This window comes from Mastomys coucha, unplaced genomic scaffold, assembly GCF_008632895.1.
Source record: "Mastomys coucha isolate ucsf_1 unplaced genomic scaffold, UCSF_Mcou_1 pScaffold11, whole genome shotgun sequence".
Taxonomy (NCBI): domain Eukaryota; kingdom Metazoa; phylum Chordata; class Mammalia; order Rodentia; family Muridae; genus Mastomys; species Mastomys coucha.
Window position 1 is genome coordinate 10,450,868 of NW_022196893.1, and position 13,659 is coordinate 10,464,526.

The following is a 13,659-nucleotide window of genomic DNA, read 5'->3' on the forward strand; positions in this document are numbered from 1 at the left end:
CTCCCAGGACCTGGCAGGTCCTGGCCCCCCAGGGAGACACCTCTGTCAGCTGAGTGTAAGCAGACTGGAAAGCCCTTCTCCCCTTCCCCTCCTCCACTGAGGTGTTACTGACAGCTCCTAAAGCCATCTCATTTCTTCCTGGCAGCCCTCAAGTCCAGAAAACACTGGAGTGGACCTTAACTGGGGTTCCAAGTTTGTCCAATGGTTTTTAAACAAAGGCCTGGGTCTCTGAGCATTAGGACTAAGTCTTTAGCTACTGTGGTTGGCTAAGAATTCAGTCCCTTGTACCCCCCAAGAGCAGCTGAGTTGCTCTGTGACAACCAGAAAAAAGCATAATCCATTGATCCTGGGCATCCTTTATTTTTTGCATAGGCATAAATTAGAGTCTGGAGAGGTTTGTTTTGTTTTGTTTTGAAAGTATCGACAGTGCAGCATTTTTGACAGGAAACACAAAACAAGCCCTGAGGCAGGGCTGTACAGGTTGCCATTTCACCAGAACACTTAACCGGGCCTCTGCTTGCCCCTGCCTGCCCCTGCCTAGCAGCTCCTCCTGGCCCCTTCCATAGACCAGGCAAGACCAAGCCCCTCATAGAGCCAGGAACTAGAAACTGGGTAACAGCTGATGCCCCTCAGAATGGGGCTAGAAATCAAGCCTGTAGCTTTTTCAGTTAAAAACAAAGCAACAAAAGAAAAACAGACCTTGAGAATTCTATATATAATACAGCAGGGCCGTTCAGTCTAAAAGCCTTCCTCCTCCCCACACAGGTGACTTCTGCCTGCCTTCCTCCCTCCCTCTCAGCCCCCATCCAACTGCCACCATAGAGACCAGAAAGGAAGCAATCTAAGCAAGAGCTGAGAGCCCAAGGGCGTTGCTTTAGAGCGGGCAGGACCACTCTAAATGGGGTGGGCGAGTACAGCCCCTCTAACCTGATATTATGAGCCACACTGTGGCTATTGGCACTGGGTCAGGAGAATCCCCAAAGTCCTCTCCCCTCTCCTCTAGATGACCCTGCAGAATAGCCCCCAAAGACAGGGCTAGGTCCTTCCCTGGGGGATGGAAAGCTGGCTGTGGAGCACAGGCAGGGTGCAGCAGGAATGGAAAACAGAAGGGACCCTCACCCCACATCAGAAGAAAAAGCAGTGGTCCCCAGCACTGGAAATCTCTTGGGTTGGCACAGAGAGCAGTCCTCAGAGGCACACAGGAGCTGGTTTCCTCCCGTTTGCTAGAAACCCCAGGGCTCCTATGGGCCATGGCACCTTCCATGCTGGAAGAGCACAGCAGCCTCTGAGTCCTTTACCAGGCACCTGCCAGGGACAGTCTCAGCTGCATCATGCTAAGCACTGTCCTAAAAGGCCACAAGACACCCCAGCTTATCCCTGGGGCTCTGGCTTGGTATGCCCATGGCTTTGGCACCTATCAGGAGTTCACCGGTGCCAGTCCCTCCACCTCACTTCCTGACTCGCAGTCCCCCAAAGTATGCTACATATATACACCCTGGTAGGCGCCTAGCTCTAGGGGGTAAGATTAAGAGAGGCATAGGAGCCTGTTGGCACTCTCAAGCTGCTTGGCTTATGCAGGGAGTCCTACATGCTGCCTCTTTGTTCTTGATCTGGAAGTCAGCACTAAGAAGCATGTGCAGGCAGCGGTGGGTGCTGTGCACCTATTTTCAGAGCAGGGGTAGATGCTGGGAACCATGAGCTTCCCACGTGGCTAGCAGCAGGCACAAGATCTCAAGAGACTAGTGGGCAGGCTCTCCGTGCACCCGGAAGCGGTAGATACACGTGTACTCAGGGTGGCCCCAGTTGGTCAGGATCCGAAGCTCCACAACTTGGTAGGTGGCCATCTTAGAGGCCTAGGTAGAAAAGAGGGGTTCAGTGTCACAGAGTCCTTTGATACCTCAGCAACAGAAGGGGTGGGGTGGGGAACCACTCCAGCAGCCGGATGTCTCCTGCCCCGGGGCTCATAACAAAAACAAAAAACTGAATTTCTAAACTCTCTGTTTCCTGGAACAGTTTCCAGGCTAAAAGCCCTGAGGGACTTTGGGGTTCCTAAGTGTCACTACCCACATGAGCCAGCCCTTGGGCCGTATGTGAACAGTCTTGAGTACCAAGGACCAGCACAGACAGGTGAATTCATCCCCAGTTGGGGTTAGCATTGTCAGTGCATGGAGTGTTCATAAGAAGCTTGTAGACAGTTTGCTTTTTTCTCAAGTGTCTACCTGCACTCTATGCTTAAAGCTATAGTGTTATAGAACTGAAGAACTGGGTCAGTTAAGAGCACTGGCTACTCTTCCATATAATCCAGGTTCAATTCCTGGCATTCATATGGCAACTTGTAATTGTCTGTAACCCTGGTTCTAAGGGATACAAAGCCCTCTTCTGGCCTCTTAGGACACCGGTACACAGATGGTGGACAGACATATATACCAACAAAATACTCATACACACAAAAAAAGTTAAACAAAAAGAATTAAAATTAGCTGATCTCTAACCCTAGCTCTAGAATCTGCCTCTAACAGGACGAGGAGATCTGATACCCATGTGCCCTTCCTGGGGCCCTAGCTCTCTGCACACTGCCTTTGTCCGTAGGTGGAATCCCAGTTCCCTGACTGGATCAGTCAGTTCCTTCTTCGAGATAGGGGTGCTTGAACACCCTTCACAGTCACTTCCTTGTCACAACCCTTCCTTAGTAAAACTCACTTCAGCAGAGCCCCTGATTAGGAAGCTCTGGATGCTCCCATCTGTGTCTCAGACAGAAGAGGGTCATTGCCACCCTATACCCTGAAATAAGGCCGGGTAGGAAGCTAGGGCCATCCCTGAATCCTCTGCCCGGCAATGCAAAGATTGGATCCGGGAAGATATCTGCTGTTGACTGGGAGTGTGTGGCAGCACCCACAAGCACACAGCCCTGTACCTGGAAATAGAAGGTCTGGATGGGCTCCCCATCCTGGTCATAAGCAAATGTGCCAAGAAGCGTCCCTTCCTGCTGCAGATCTTCATCGAAGCCCTACAGAAAAGCATACAGGGAGGAGTCAGGGGGACCACCTCACTCTCACACCATAGTGTCTTCCTGCAGTTTCAGACAGCCATGCTGAAGGGCCAGGACTCCCTGGCTCTCTCTTTTAAACCCTTCACTGCCAGAGCCACCTCAGTGTAATTTTCAGCAAAGACCCCACACACCCCAATGAAGATCAGGTACTCACAAAGATGGCAAAGTCCTTGGGAGCACTGGAGATAGTGCTGTTGGGTGACAAGGCCTTGGGCACATGCTCTAAGGTGACAGCTGTGGGGCGGATACGAGCAGAGAGGCGGACCACTGCGAAGCCCTGGGGCCCCTGGAAGGCCCAGCAGTTGCCTGGGTGCACATCTGGCTGGAGGGGGTGGGAGGCATGTCAGAACAGGGCCTCTAATCCAGCTGTGGCTGACTGAGACAGGCCATCCCCCACTGTGTTCAGAGTTCCCACCTGCAGAATGACCCGAGGTGACTGGGAGTGGTACCACAGGGGGATGCCAAAGAGGCTGAGAAGGGCCGTCTTAGTCTCGTAAGTCTCAGAGCAGCGGGTGCTGATAACACTGGCTCCTGTCACAGGAAAGAACCATTTTAAAACTCACAGCGGGAGGCCCAATAAGTTCAGGTAGTGATTCCAGGGCTAAAACGGAGGCCAGGGAGGAGACTGCTACTGCCTGTCTCCAAGAGCATGGGATGAGTCCCTCAGGCCCACCCCTTAGCTCTAACCCAGTCTCACAGAGCCATTCCCAGCCAGGGATCCACTCAGTGGCTCACGGCTTCTCTCAGCCATCCCTGGTCTCAAGCCTTGTGTGCTCAGCACTGCTGCCTGGCAGACCTGGGGCCTAGCCAGTGTAAGGACCAGGGTAATGTGAAGTGGTGAAGGCAGCACACACCTCCTGATTCCAGGGCATAGTCCACCATTCCAATCCGGTCCTCACTGTAGCGCTGCAGGGCCAGCTTGACGATCCGGTGCACTTGCTAAAACATGCCCCAAGCAGATATGGGATATAATTAGATACTGCATGCATATCCATGGACCAGCCCTGCTGGACTGGCACCAGTGCTACCCAAGCAGGTTCTGTTCATTTCTACCACCCATACTGGGCCAGAAATATACACACGAACCTCCAGCCAGGAGGGTCCATCATGTCCTAACACACATGAGGAACTGGCAGTGTAAGGCTTCCAGGGGAGAAAGCAGCGTGCTGCGAGAGTAGTCATCCCTTACCTCCTCCGTCACCCCAACTACGCCTTCGTTCTGCAGTGTCTGTCCTAGAGAAGCTGCAGCCTCCCTGGCTGACTTGCCCTGCATCTCAGCCATCTTGGCAAGGATCTTGTTCTCCAACTCCTGCAGCTGAGCATGCATCTCGTCCCTCTGCAGGAGCCCGCTGCGGGCACCCCTATCTCGAAGAAGGAACTGACTGATCCAGTCAGGGAACTGGGATTCCACCTACGGACAAAGGCAGTGTCACTCAGAAGCTTGCAAGAATGGCAGGGGCAGCTATGACAGGGTGGGAGGGCTGTCACTGGAGGAGGAAGCATTGCTGGAAGGGAAGGATGGAGACCCTGGAAGAGATGTTAGAGGTTAGGGACTCTCCAGGGAACAGTGGCGGGGATCAGAAAGCATTTCCCCCAGAAACCAGGCCTGCATCAGATCTGCTATGCATGTGCCAAAGACACTGCTCCAGCTGTCAGGCACACCCCCCCCCTCCCCAGTGTGTGGTCTCAGAGGGGAGGAGGGTTAGTAGGGCTCTGGGTACTTCCCACTCACATCAGCCCTGGAAGCCTGGATCTTCTGTGGCAGCAGGCCCACTTCAGCTGCCACGGAGTTCTGCTTCAGAGTCAGGGCAGCTAGCTCCTGCCGCAGGCTGGCCAGTTGGGCCTCCAGCCTTCCCAGCTCCTTCGCAGAGCTCTCCTGGAAGGCCTCCTGGGTCATGCTAGTTCCAGATGGAGGGAAGCAAGGTAAGGCCATGCTGAGGAAGGACAAGGAAGCCCTGACTGACTCCTGTCATATGGTGTAAGTCCATCACTGTGTGTGAAGGAGCAGAGCTGCCCTTGGAGTCTAACAGTAGAACACGGCCCAGGAGCTTGGGTTTGCCTGTCTCACAGTTAATTCTGGCCTGTAGGCTTAGACAGCATAGTTCATAATGCCACAGCCTGCCATGCATTCACAACTAGGTCATAAGAGCAGAGGGCATACAGAAAAGTCCAGCCAGAAACTCCAGTTTCACCGCTGCACCTGTCCCTGCCTCCCCCAGGCCTTACCAACCTGTCTTGTACCCTACAGGCCACAGGCAGGATCCTAAGCTAAGTCTCAGCCAACCAGGCAGAGCCCTAATGGGGTGGCAGAGCAGGCCATGGCCAGATGGCTGCCATTACCTTTGCCAATCTGTCTTCAGCTGCTGGACACGGGCTTCAGACTCCTGGGAGCAGCAAGAAGGGGCAAGGACAAGACATGATGAGTTCAGAGAAGCCTAAGGGCTCATTCTATATGGGAGTGTTTGCTTAACCATGTCCCTGAAAGGGTCTCCCATCCCTTCTCATCAAAAGCAGGGGAAGTCCTGTGAGCCTCAGCCCTTATCAGACTCATTCCCACAAACACACCCAGCACAAATACCATCCTTGCCCCATGCACATCCCGGGGTCACTGTGGAGCATCTATCTGTGGCCCTAGAGAAGGCAGGAGACTACCCCCTTCCACTCAACATCCCAGCAATATCCATGGTAGAACCAAGGACAGATAAAGTTTGGGTGAGATGCCAGTGTGGGGCTACATGCCTGCCCACTGACCTGAGAGACCTGGACAATCTTCTTGAAGAGGTCTTCTGAGTCTTGGTGATGCTCTGTCCTCAGGGTAGCCAATTCTTCCTACCACATATGAGGATTGATTGTTTGGGTGGTTTTTTTTTCTTGTTTTCTTTTGAGGTAGCATCTCTCTACATAGCTCTGACTGTCCCATGACTCCCTCTGTAGACCAGGCTGGCCTTGAACTCAGAGCTCTGAACCTAGTGCTGGGATCAAAGGCGTGCGTCCCCACACCAAGACGGTTTGCCAGCTGCCCTTGGAGGAACACTTGTGACTAGACATAGTCTAACTGGGTTCCTTCTAGGATTTTTTTTAACCTCCTAGTTTCAGCTCCTGGTCTTATGCTATAAGGCTCTGAAATACATGGAGTACCACCTGTGCCTAACACTTCACTTGTGTCAGGCACTGTGCCAGGGACTCCCATCATGGAAGATGGATCATCTTCATCTTGACAGGGTACCTGGCAGATGGCCCTAAGTGACACACTACCATCTCCCCAGACCCCGTTATGCCTCCTACACTCCACAAGACTGTCAGGGTTTTTTTCTATGGCATTGCCTTTACCAAATGTGCAGTCCCACCCCCAAGGCAACGATGTTCCCTCACCTGGATATGAGCCGCTGTGTCCCTGCGCAAGTCCTCCTTCAGGGCAGCCTCACGGCGGCTCACCAAGCCTTCTAGGAGAGACAGGGTATCTTCATGGCTCAGGCTACTGCCTTCTCCATGGCCAGCAGCCCCCTGCCGCAGCTCCAAGCGTTCCAGCCGTATGGCCTCCTTCTGCCAGTTGGAGGAAAACTCAGCAGCAAGAGCTTCCAGGCGCCGCTCCAGAGAGTGAACCCGGGAGAGAATACGCTGCTCAGCCTGGTAGGGCCAGAGGGAAAGAACGGAGGTATGGGCCCAGGGGAGCACTGCTCAGCCTGGTGGGGCCAGAGGGAAGAAACGGAGGCATGGGAGCACACCACAAGGCTTCCCGAGTATGGCCACTGCAACACCTGGCAGAGAGAAAAAAAATCCCAGGGGCTCCTGACTGCACAGCTGGGACATGGCAGCTAGGCATAATGGCCGTTAATCCCAGCACTTGGGAGGCAGAGCAAGTGGATCTTTATGAGTTCAAGGCCAACCTGTTCTAGAAAGGGAGTTCCAGGACAGCCAGTGCTAGTGAAAATCTCTCTAGGAAAAAACAAACAGGGCAAAACCAGCTGGGACATGGCTGGTTGCTGCAGCATTTGGCAGGAGATACTGAGCATGCATTGCAGGAGGGCTACCCACCTCCAGCACCCCTCAACATGTTGTCACCATCAGATCCCAGTGTGGAGGGAAAGGTGGCTGGGAGAGGGAGTCTGAGCACAGGAACTGGATAGGAAAATTTTGTGAATTTGTAGGCTGGTCAAGAGGGGCTCAGCTAGGCAGGCCCCACCTCATGAGCTGTGTAAGGTGGGAGGAGGCAGCTTTTGGCTTTCAAGTGCTTTTGCTCTTCCATAGATAACTATACCAAAAGAGGAGATGGTTTGAAAGCTTTGCATTTTCCTCATTCAAATGAATGCCCTAGAGAAGCTGTAGTAACAACCGTTCAGACCCAAGGGCGGCACCTAATAGTAGGTCATGAACAGGAGGACTACTGTTGGCCAAACAACAATATCTTTGCCAAGGGAAATTACAAAACACAACTTACCAACTGTCCCTTAAAGGGCAAAGGACTTTGGGGCAGAGATCTTGGGTTTTAGACATTCTCTTTTAAACATGCTTGCACAACTCCCAAGGTAGCAAGCACAGGACCCCATTCCCAGCCTGCCCAGCCCCGCCCCTGCCATCACCTCTCCCACACAGTTGTCTTCACTGAGTCTTCCCACAGCAGATCCCAGCCACTCTGCTCGCCTTGCTTTCCCTTGTCACATGAAAGGTGACCCAAGACTGAACTGTCCCTCATGTCTTCAAGAATCAGTTTTAAAAGGAATTTGCAGACGACAAAATATGCCATCATTTTAAGAAATAAGATCAGCCGGGCAGTGGTGGCACACGCCTTTAATCCCAGCACTTGGGAGGCAGAGGCAGGTGGATTTCTGAGTTCAAAGTGAGCCTGGTCTACAGAGTGAGTTCCAGGACAGCCAGGGCTACACAGAGAAACCCTGTCTCGAAAAAACCAAAAAGAAAAAAGAAAGAAAGAAAAAGAAATAAGATCGTACTGTGCTGGAACATATTTGATATGTGGCAAGCTTAATTCAGCTGATAAAGGAGTTCACTTCACTAGAGGACTAAGAGTTGGGGGCTGGGGGGTAGAGGTTGTCTGTCCTGCAGTTACTATGTAGCCCAGGCTAACTGCAGACATGGGATTCTCCTGCCCTAGCCTCCCAAGTGCCAGGACTACAGGTGTGAGCCACCATGCCCTACTAAGACCAAGAGGTTTGTGTGTGTGCCATGTTCTTGTGTGTGGTGTAAGCATGTGTGTACAGAGACTATCATGTGTATTGTATAGATGCATCACCTGTCAATTAAAGTCTATAGCCTATGGCTTAGGCAGGAAATAGAAGGAGGTATATCTGGAAAGCAGAAAGAATTGTGGAATAGGCCAGGTGTGGGAGATTGGCCCGGGAAAGATGTGAGGAAATAAGACACAAGGTATCCAAGCACAGGTAACCAACCACATGGCAGAAGGTAGGCTGAAACAATTGGGTTATTTTAGTTATGATCTAGTAAGATAAGACCCCAGCTATATGGCCAAGGTATTTGTAAATATTTTAAGTCTGAGTCTTATTTCTAGGAGCATGGGACTAAGAGGAAGAACCAGATCTTAACTTCAACAGATGTGTGCACACATGTATATATGTGTGCACATATATGTACAGGTGCACTTGCTTGTGCATGCACAAGGGGAGGCCACAGACTGACATTAGATATCTCCCTGTATGGCTTTCCACCTTATTTTTTAAGCCCTCTCATTGAACCTGAGCTTAGCATTTCAGCTAGACTGACTAGACAGCAAGCCCTGAAGATCCACCCGACTCTATCGCACCACCCCAGCACCAGGGTGATATTAGCTCAGGTCTCCTAACTGTACAGCAAGCATGTTGTATGCTGAGCCAGCACCCCAGCCCTGGGACAGAGTTTTGTAACCTGTATTACACTCTGGTTATTGTCCACATATCACCCTCAACTGTACAGACCCCTGAAGAGCACACCCCAGATCTGCCCTACTCTAAGACACCGGCTGCTGTCTCTCATGCCCATGACCGCAGCCTCTGCAGAGTGACCTAGCAGGCTGCCTGCCCATCTTAGAATCTGCTCTGCTCCTGCTATCTGCTCCCCCAGGTCCCAACTCATCTGGTTGTTTCCCCTCCTAGAACACAGCCGAGTTGCTATGGGAGCAAGCCCAGGCTAGCTTGACAGGTGAACAAAGATCAGGCAGGGGCAGTTGTCTCTGTGAGGGCCTGGGCCAGCTGGCCCACTAAGCAACTAGCACAGACTGCCCTGGCATAGCCCAGAAGGGCCCACTAGTCCCTCCAGACTCACAGCTCCTACATACTTGAAGTCCTGAGCCACAGTGTAAGTTGGGGGAAGGGTGGGAGATACCTGGTCAGGATGTTACACACAGAAGCCTTGGCAATATGGAGAAATCGCACTGGAAAGCAACAGGACCGTTTGCCAGCCCTTCCTTCTGCTTTCTCAGGATGTATGTAACTTTTGGGTTGTTGGGTTGCGTTTAGAGGAAAGTTAGCTCCCCCGTGACCTCAAACAGCCCAGGAAGGGTGTAGTAATTTTCTGGCTTTGTGTGAGTTTTGTGTGACTTCTCCAACCTGCAAAGCCAGGCTGGAGAGGTCTGCTCCTACCCTCAGCACCCTCAGACTCACCTGCAAGTGTGGAGAGGCATCTCTGGATTCCCACATCTCCGGCTGCCTCCTGTTCTCCTTTGCTGCCCACCAGGAGGCCACAGCGGGTTGCAATGTCTGCAGCCCTAACGGGTAAAAATGCCAAGCACCTAGACACAGGGAAAGAGTACTCAGAATCGTCTTGGTCACAGCCTGTGTCATGCATTGTGAGTCTTGCTCTACCAGAAGTGGAAGTGACAGCCCATGGCCTCACAGCACCTTCATGCACACACACTGTACTCATTCCGCAGACAGTGAGACTTAGGAGAGAGCACCTTCATGCACACACACTGTACTCATTCCACAGACAGTGAGACTTAGGAGAGAGCACTTTCCTTTTCCAGGCACAGATTCTCAGGGTGGAGCCCAGGCCCTTACAGATCTGTGGACAGTCCCCTAGTGTTGACAACAACTAGCATTGACTGCCCTGTCCAGAAGGGTTAGCTGGCTCGAGTGGCATTTGTGAGTGGGCTTAGCAGCTCCCTGGCTGGGCATCACAGAGAACACAACACCCACTTCAAGGTGCGGGGGCCCAGAATCAGGGCCCGAGACTGCAGCCACAGAGAAACAGTGCCTAATTTCACATTTGCCTCTTCCTTATTGGCCATGAGCAGGAAGGAGAAGGGAGCATACACAAGCCACTAAGGCCTGAAGTCCCAAGTGGATACAACCACATACTCCCTGAGCAGGCCTGGGCCCTCTCGCCTCGCATCTCCACATGCTCCGGCTGTGACATCGTTTCTATCAACCATGAGGAATTGGTGCAGCTCAAACAGCGCCGCACTTAACACCTGGGAAAGATCAGGCAGGATAAACACTGCACAGCCGTGAGTAAGAAGGTCATGATATTTTAAGGGTGATGCCCAGTTTCCTCTGAGTATGAACAAGTTGTTCTTGTAATGGGAAACAAAAAGGAAACCAACATTTGGAAATATGTCCTGCCCTCTTTATTCATAAAAGAAGCCGGGTGGTGGTGGCACCCACCTTCAATCCCAGCACTCGGGAGACAGAGGCAGGCAGACCTGGGAATCTGAGGCAACTGGTGTTCAGAGTGAGTTCCAGACATCCAGGTTTACAGAGAACCCATCTCAAAAAAAAAAAAAAGAAAGAAAAGAAAAAAGAAAAAAAAAGGAGAAGTACGAGACTATAAAACCAAACCAACTCTCTAAAAAAAAAAAAAAAAAAGAAAGAAAAGAAAAAAGAAAAAAAAAGGAGAAGTACGAGACTATAAAACCAAACCAACTCTCTAAAAAAAAAAAAAAAAACACTAGCTAAGCATCGCAGCTGCAGTCGTTAAAGTGAGCCCAGGTCTGCACAGCCAATTCACACGAAACCGGAAACCCAGTTAACTTGTCCACTGAGAAGCGGAACCCACAAGACAAAGACAAGAAGGTCCTATGGCAGACACAATGGGGCAGAGCTGTGGGTAAGCAGGTCTTACGGTCCCAACCAGCGCCTTTCTGGCTGCTTCTAGCTTAAAGGCAGCCAAAGGTTTCACTTGATCTTGTAAAAACAATCCAGTCACATAGACTGTCCTGATTTGGAATAGAGGAAAAATAGCTGCTCCTAATAATAGCTCAGAGTTCTTGCTTGCTACCCAGAAAGTGGCTGTCTGAGGGCGTGTTCCTCCCCGAAGCTCCCTGTACTATAGCAAGAGCAAGGTCAGGAGATGAGGCATATCCCCTTAGCCCTGGGACACTGTCAGGCAGGGCAGCCTGAGTCAGTTGTGGACTTGGGGTGGGACTGGGGGAGTAGGAAAGTCAGGCCCAGGGCTCTGCATGGCCCACTGGATCACCATTAGCCCTGACTCTGCCTCACCCTACCTCTGCCTCTAGCTTCCTTCTCATCCACCCCTGCTCACCGTAGGTCAGACCAGTCAGGAGTAGCAAGAGCAGAAGGAACCACAGAAAACTCTTCAGGTTCAGCGAGAAGTGCCTGGACCTCAGGAGGACAGACAGAAGGCAAACGTCAGTGGGATATGGGACTGTTCTAGAATTATGAACTAGAGTTAAAACATGCACTCTTGGGCTTCCCATGGGACCAAGAACGAATAGGTCACTAGCATCACTAGAATGGTACTTGTAGGTTTAAGAGTTATAGGGAAATTTTGGTTCTACAAACTTTAAAACTTATTTTAAGTATGTGTGTGTGTGTGTGTGTGTACATATGTGCAGATGAGTGCAGGTTATGTTCAGAGTCCCTGAAACTGGGATTGTGAGCTACCACGTGGGTGCCAGGAAATGAACTCAAGTCCTGTGGAGGTGTTCATCAGTGCTGAGCACCTCCAGCCACACCACTTCACCCCACATATATATTTTTGAAACAGGGTTTGATAGGTAGCCCAGGCTGACCTGGACTCCCCATGTAGCCCAGGCTTTCTAGCCATGCTCACCGACATGGACTTGGCAGAGATGCCCTGACCCCTTCCTGGCCTAGCCTTTGTTCTCTGCCCAGGGGACACAGTCCTTAACCTCTGTCCTGCTGGTTTGGAGCTTGGCGAATGACCCCTCAGCATTCTCAGACATTATCTCTTCATGACTTCTGATCATGGGTGGGAACTTCTGGAATGTAGCCTGTCATGGGTCTAAGACAGAGAGGCAGAATTTCTGAGAACCCCTCTTTTGGGTTAATGCCTCACAGTTTGCCAGTAGAAGCAAAGCCACCCTTTCTCAAAGGACTGGAAGGGTCGGGTTGTTCTTAGGAAGGATCTAGGTGAAGCAAGAACCTGTGTTGCAGAGTACTGCTAGAAGGTAATCAACTAGGAGAGAAAGCCTGCCTGCCAAGAGCTACACTTAGCCTGGGGAACCTTCAAGGAGTGCTGGGTCACATTCAAGCTTAGATGCTCTGTCAAGCCCTGAGGTACCAGGTCCTTCTGACTCTTCATCAAAGCTGGGGTCTCACTCACCTGGTTAGGACGAAGACATCCAGGAGGGAGGCAGCAGTTGTCAGGCGGTACCAGGTGGTGCCAACCCACCAATAGAGAAGACCAAAGAGGCGACCTGAAAAGTGGCCGTTAAGCCTAAGACTTGGTAGTATTTAACACACTGCCCCTCTCCCCATCTGTGTGCTCTCTTGCCCAACCCTTGCCAAGCCCCCTTTGTCCCACCCCATGGTGACCCTTTCCAAGTCCACCTGTCCTTTTCTGAGGTGGCTCCTGTTCAAACCTGCTAGGGGGTTCCCACAGCCCTCGGCCCCCAGTGATTATTCCACTGCAAGCCTTCCCGGACTCTGTAGCCTGGGACCCAGCAGACGCAGTGAGTGACTGGGGCAGAGTATGGAAGTTGTCTAGCACACAGCCAGCACGCACCTGGAAAAGTGACCAGAGTCCAGACAAAGGAGCCGGCCCGAGATGCTGCGCTCCTTAACCCTGACCCTGAGCTGTGCTGCTCTGAGTCCGTGTAGCCTGCAGGGAGGAAAACAAATGTAGCTCCTTAATAGCACCGATTCCTCAGAGCCGCAGACGTGGAACCTGATTTCTCCTGGAGCTGAATCCACTCATCCTCTGCCCAGAGTGTCAGACTGGCCCAGCACATAGTAGGTCCAGGAATGTTTGTGAAGTAAGGAGATGGGCAGTTTCCAACGTCTTTCTCCTGGTCCTGGGGACTGAGCCTAGGGCCTGTGCTTGCTTTTAGCACTGTGCCTCCTGAACTAAGGCCCCAGGCCTTGACATTTTATTTTCCCTTTGCACCCTTGCCTTGGTAGTTGCTCGGACATGTATCAGAAGTCACTGAGTATTAACCATGTTTGAGCCCCAGATAAAACTGCCTAAAACATAGTGGTGTGGTTCTGAGTCGCTCACAGACCAGTGGAGGAGGATCTTACAGACACACAAACCTAGGTGAGGGACAGACTGGGCCAGGAGGGAGAGCTTTGGTGCTGAGACATCCAGTAAGGTGCGCACACGCATGGACACATGCCATGCACACTTTGCGTGACGGCGGTATTTGAGGCATAAACTTCAAGGAAAGTCAGTCTCCTGCC

The 13,659-nt window shown here is 51.7% G+C and overlaps 1 protein-coding gene across 3 annotated transcripts in view; it reads right to left on the reverse strand.

Moving 5' to 3' along the window:
* Window positions 1-336: 336 nt before the first annotated feature.
* The window catches only part of Sun2 (Sad1 and UNC84 domain containing 2), an 18,389-nt gene continuing 5,066 nt past the window's right edge, over window positions 337-13,659 (reverse strand). For 2 of the 3 annotated variants that reach the window (XM_031349538.1, XM_031349553.1), the window contains exons 5-18: window positions 12,986-13,081; window positions 12,584-12,677; window positions 11,540-11,619; window positions 9,661-9,788; window positions 6,422-6,676; window positions 5,801-5,878; window positions 5,390-5,433; window positions 4,782-4,947; window positions 4,239-4,460; window positions 3,904-3,988; window positions 3,465-3,580; window positions 3,204-3,371; window positions 2,915-3,007; window positions 337-1,853 (exon numbers count right to left, since the gene is read on the reverse strand). In XM_031349538.1, the coding sequence (XP_031205398.1) occupies window positions 1,740-1,853; window positions 2,915-3,007; window positions 3,204-3,371; window positions 3,465-3,580; window positions 3,904-3,988; window positions 4,239-4,460; window positions 4,782-4,947; window positions 5,390-5,433; window positions 5,801-5,878; window positions 6,422-6,676; window positions 9,661-9,788; window positions 11,540-11,619; window positions 12,584-12,677; window positions 12,986-13,081 (1,739 nt within the window). In that variant the 3' untranslated portion in view covers window positions 337-1,739. The remainder of the gene's footprint in view (window positions 1,854-2,914; window positions 3,008-3,203; window positions 3,372-3,464; window positions 3,581-3,903; window positions 3,989-4,238; window positions 4,461-4,781; window positions 4,948-5,389; window positions 5,434-5,800; window positions 5,879-6,421; window positions 6,677-9,660; window positions 9,789-11,539; window positions 11,620-12,583; window positions 12,678-12,985; window positions 13,082-13,659) is intronic. The other variant, XM_031349547.1, reaches the window with a different exon arrangement.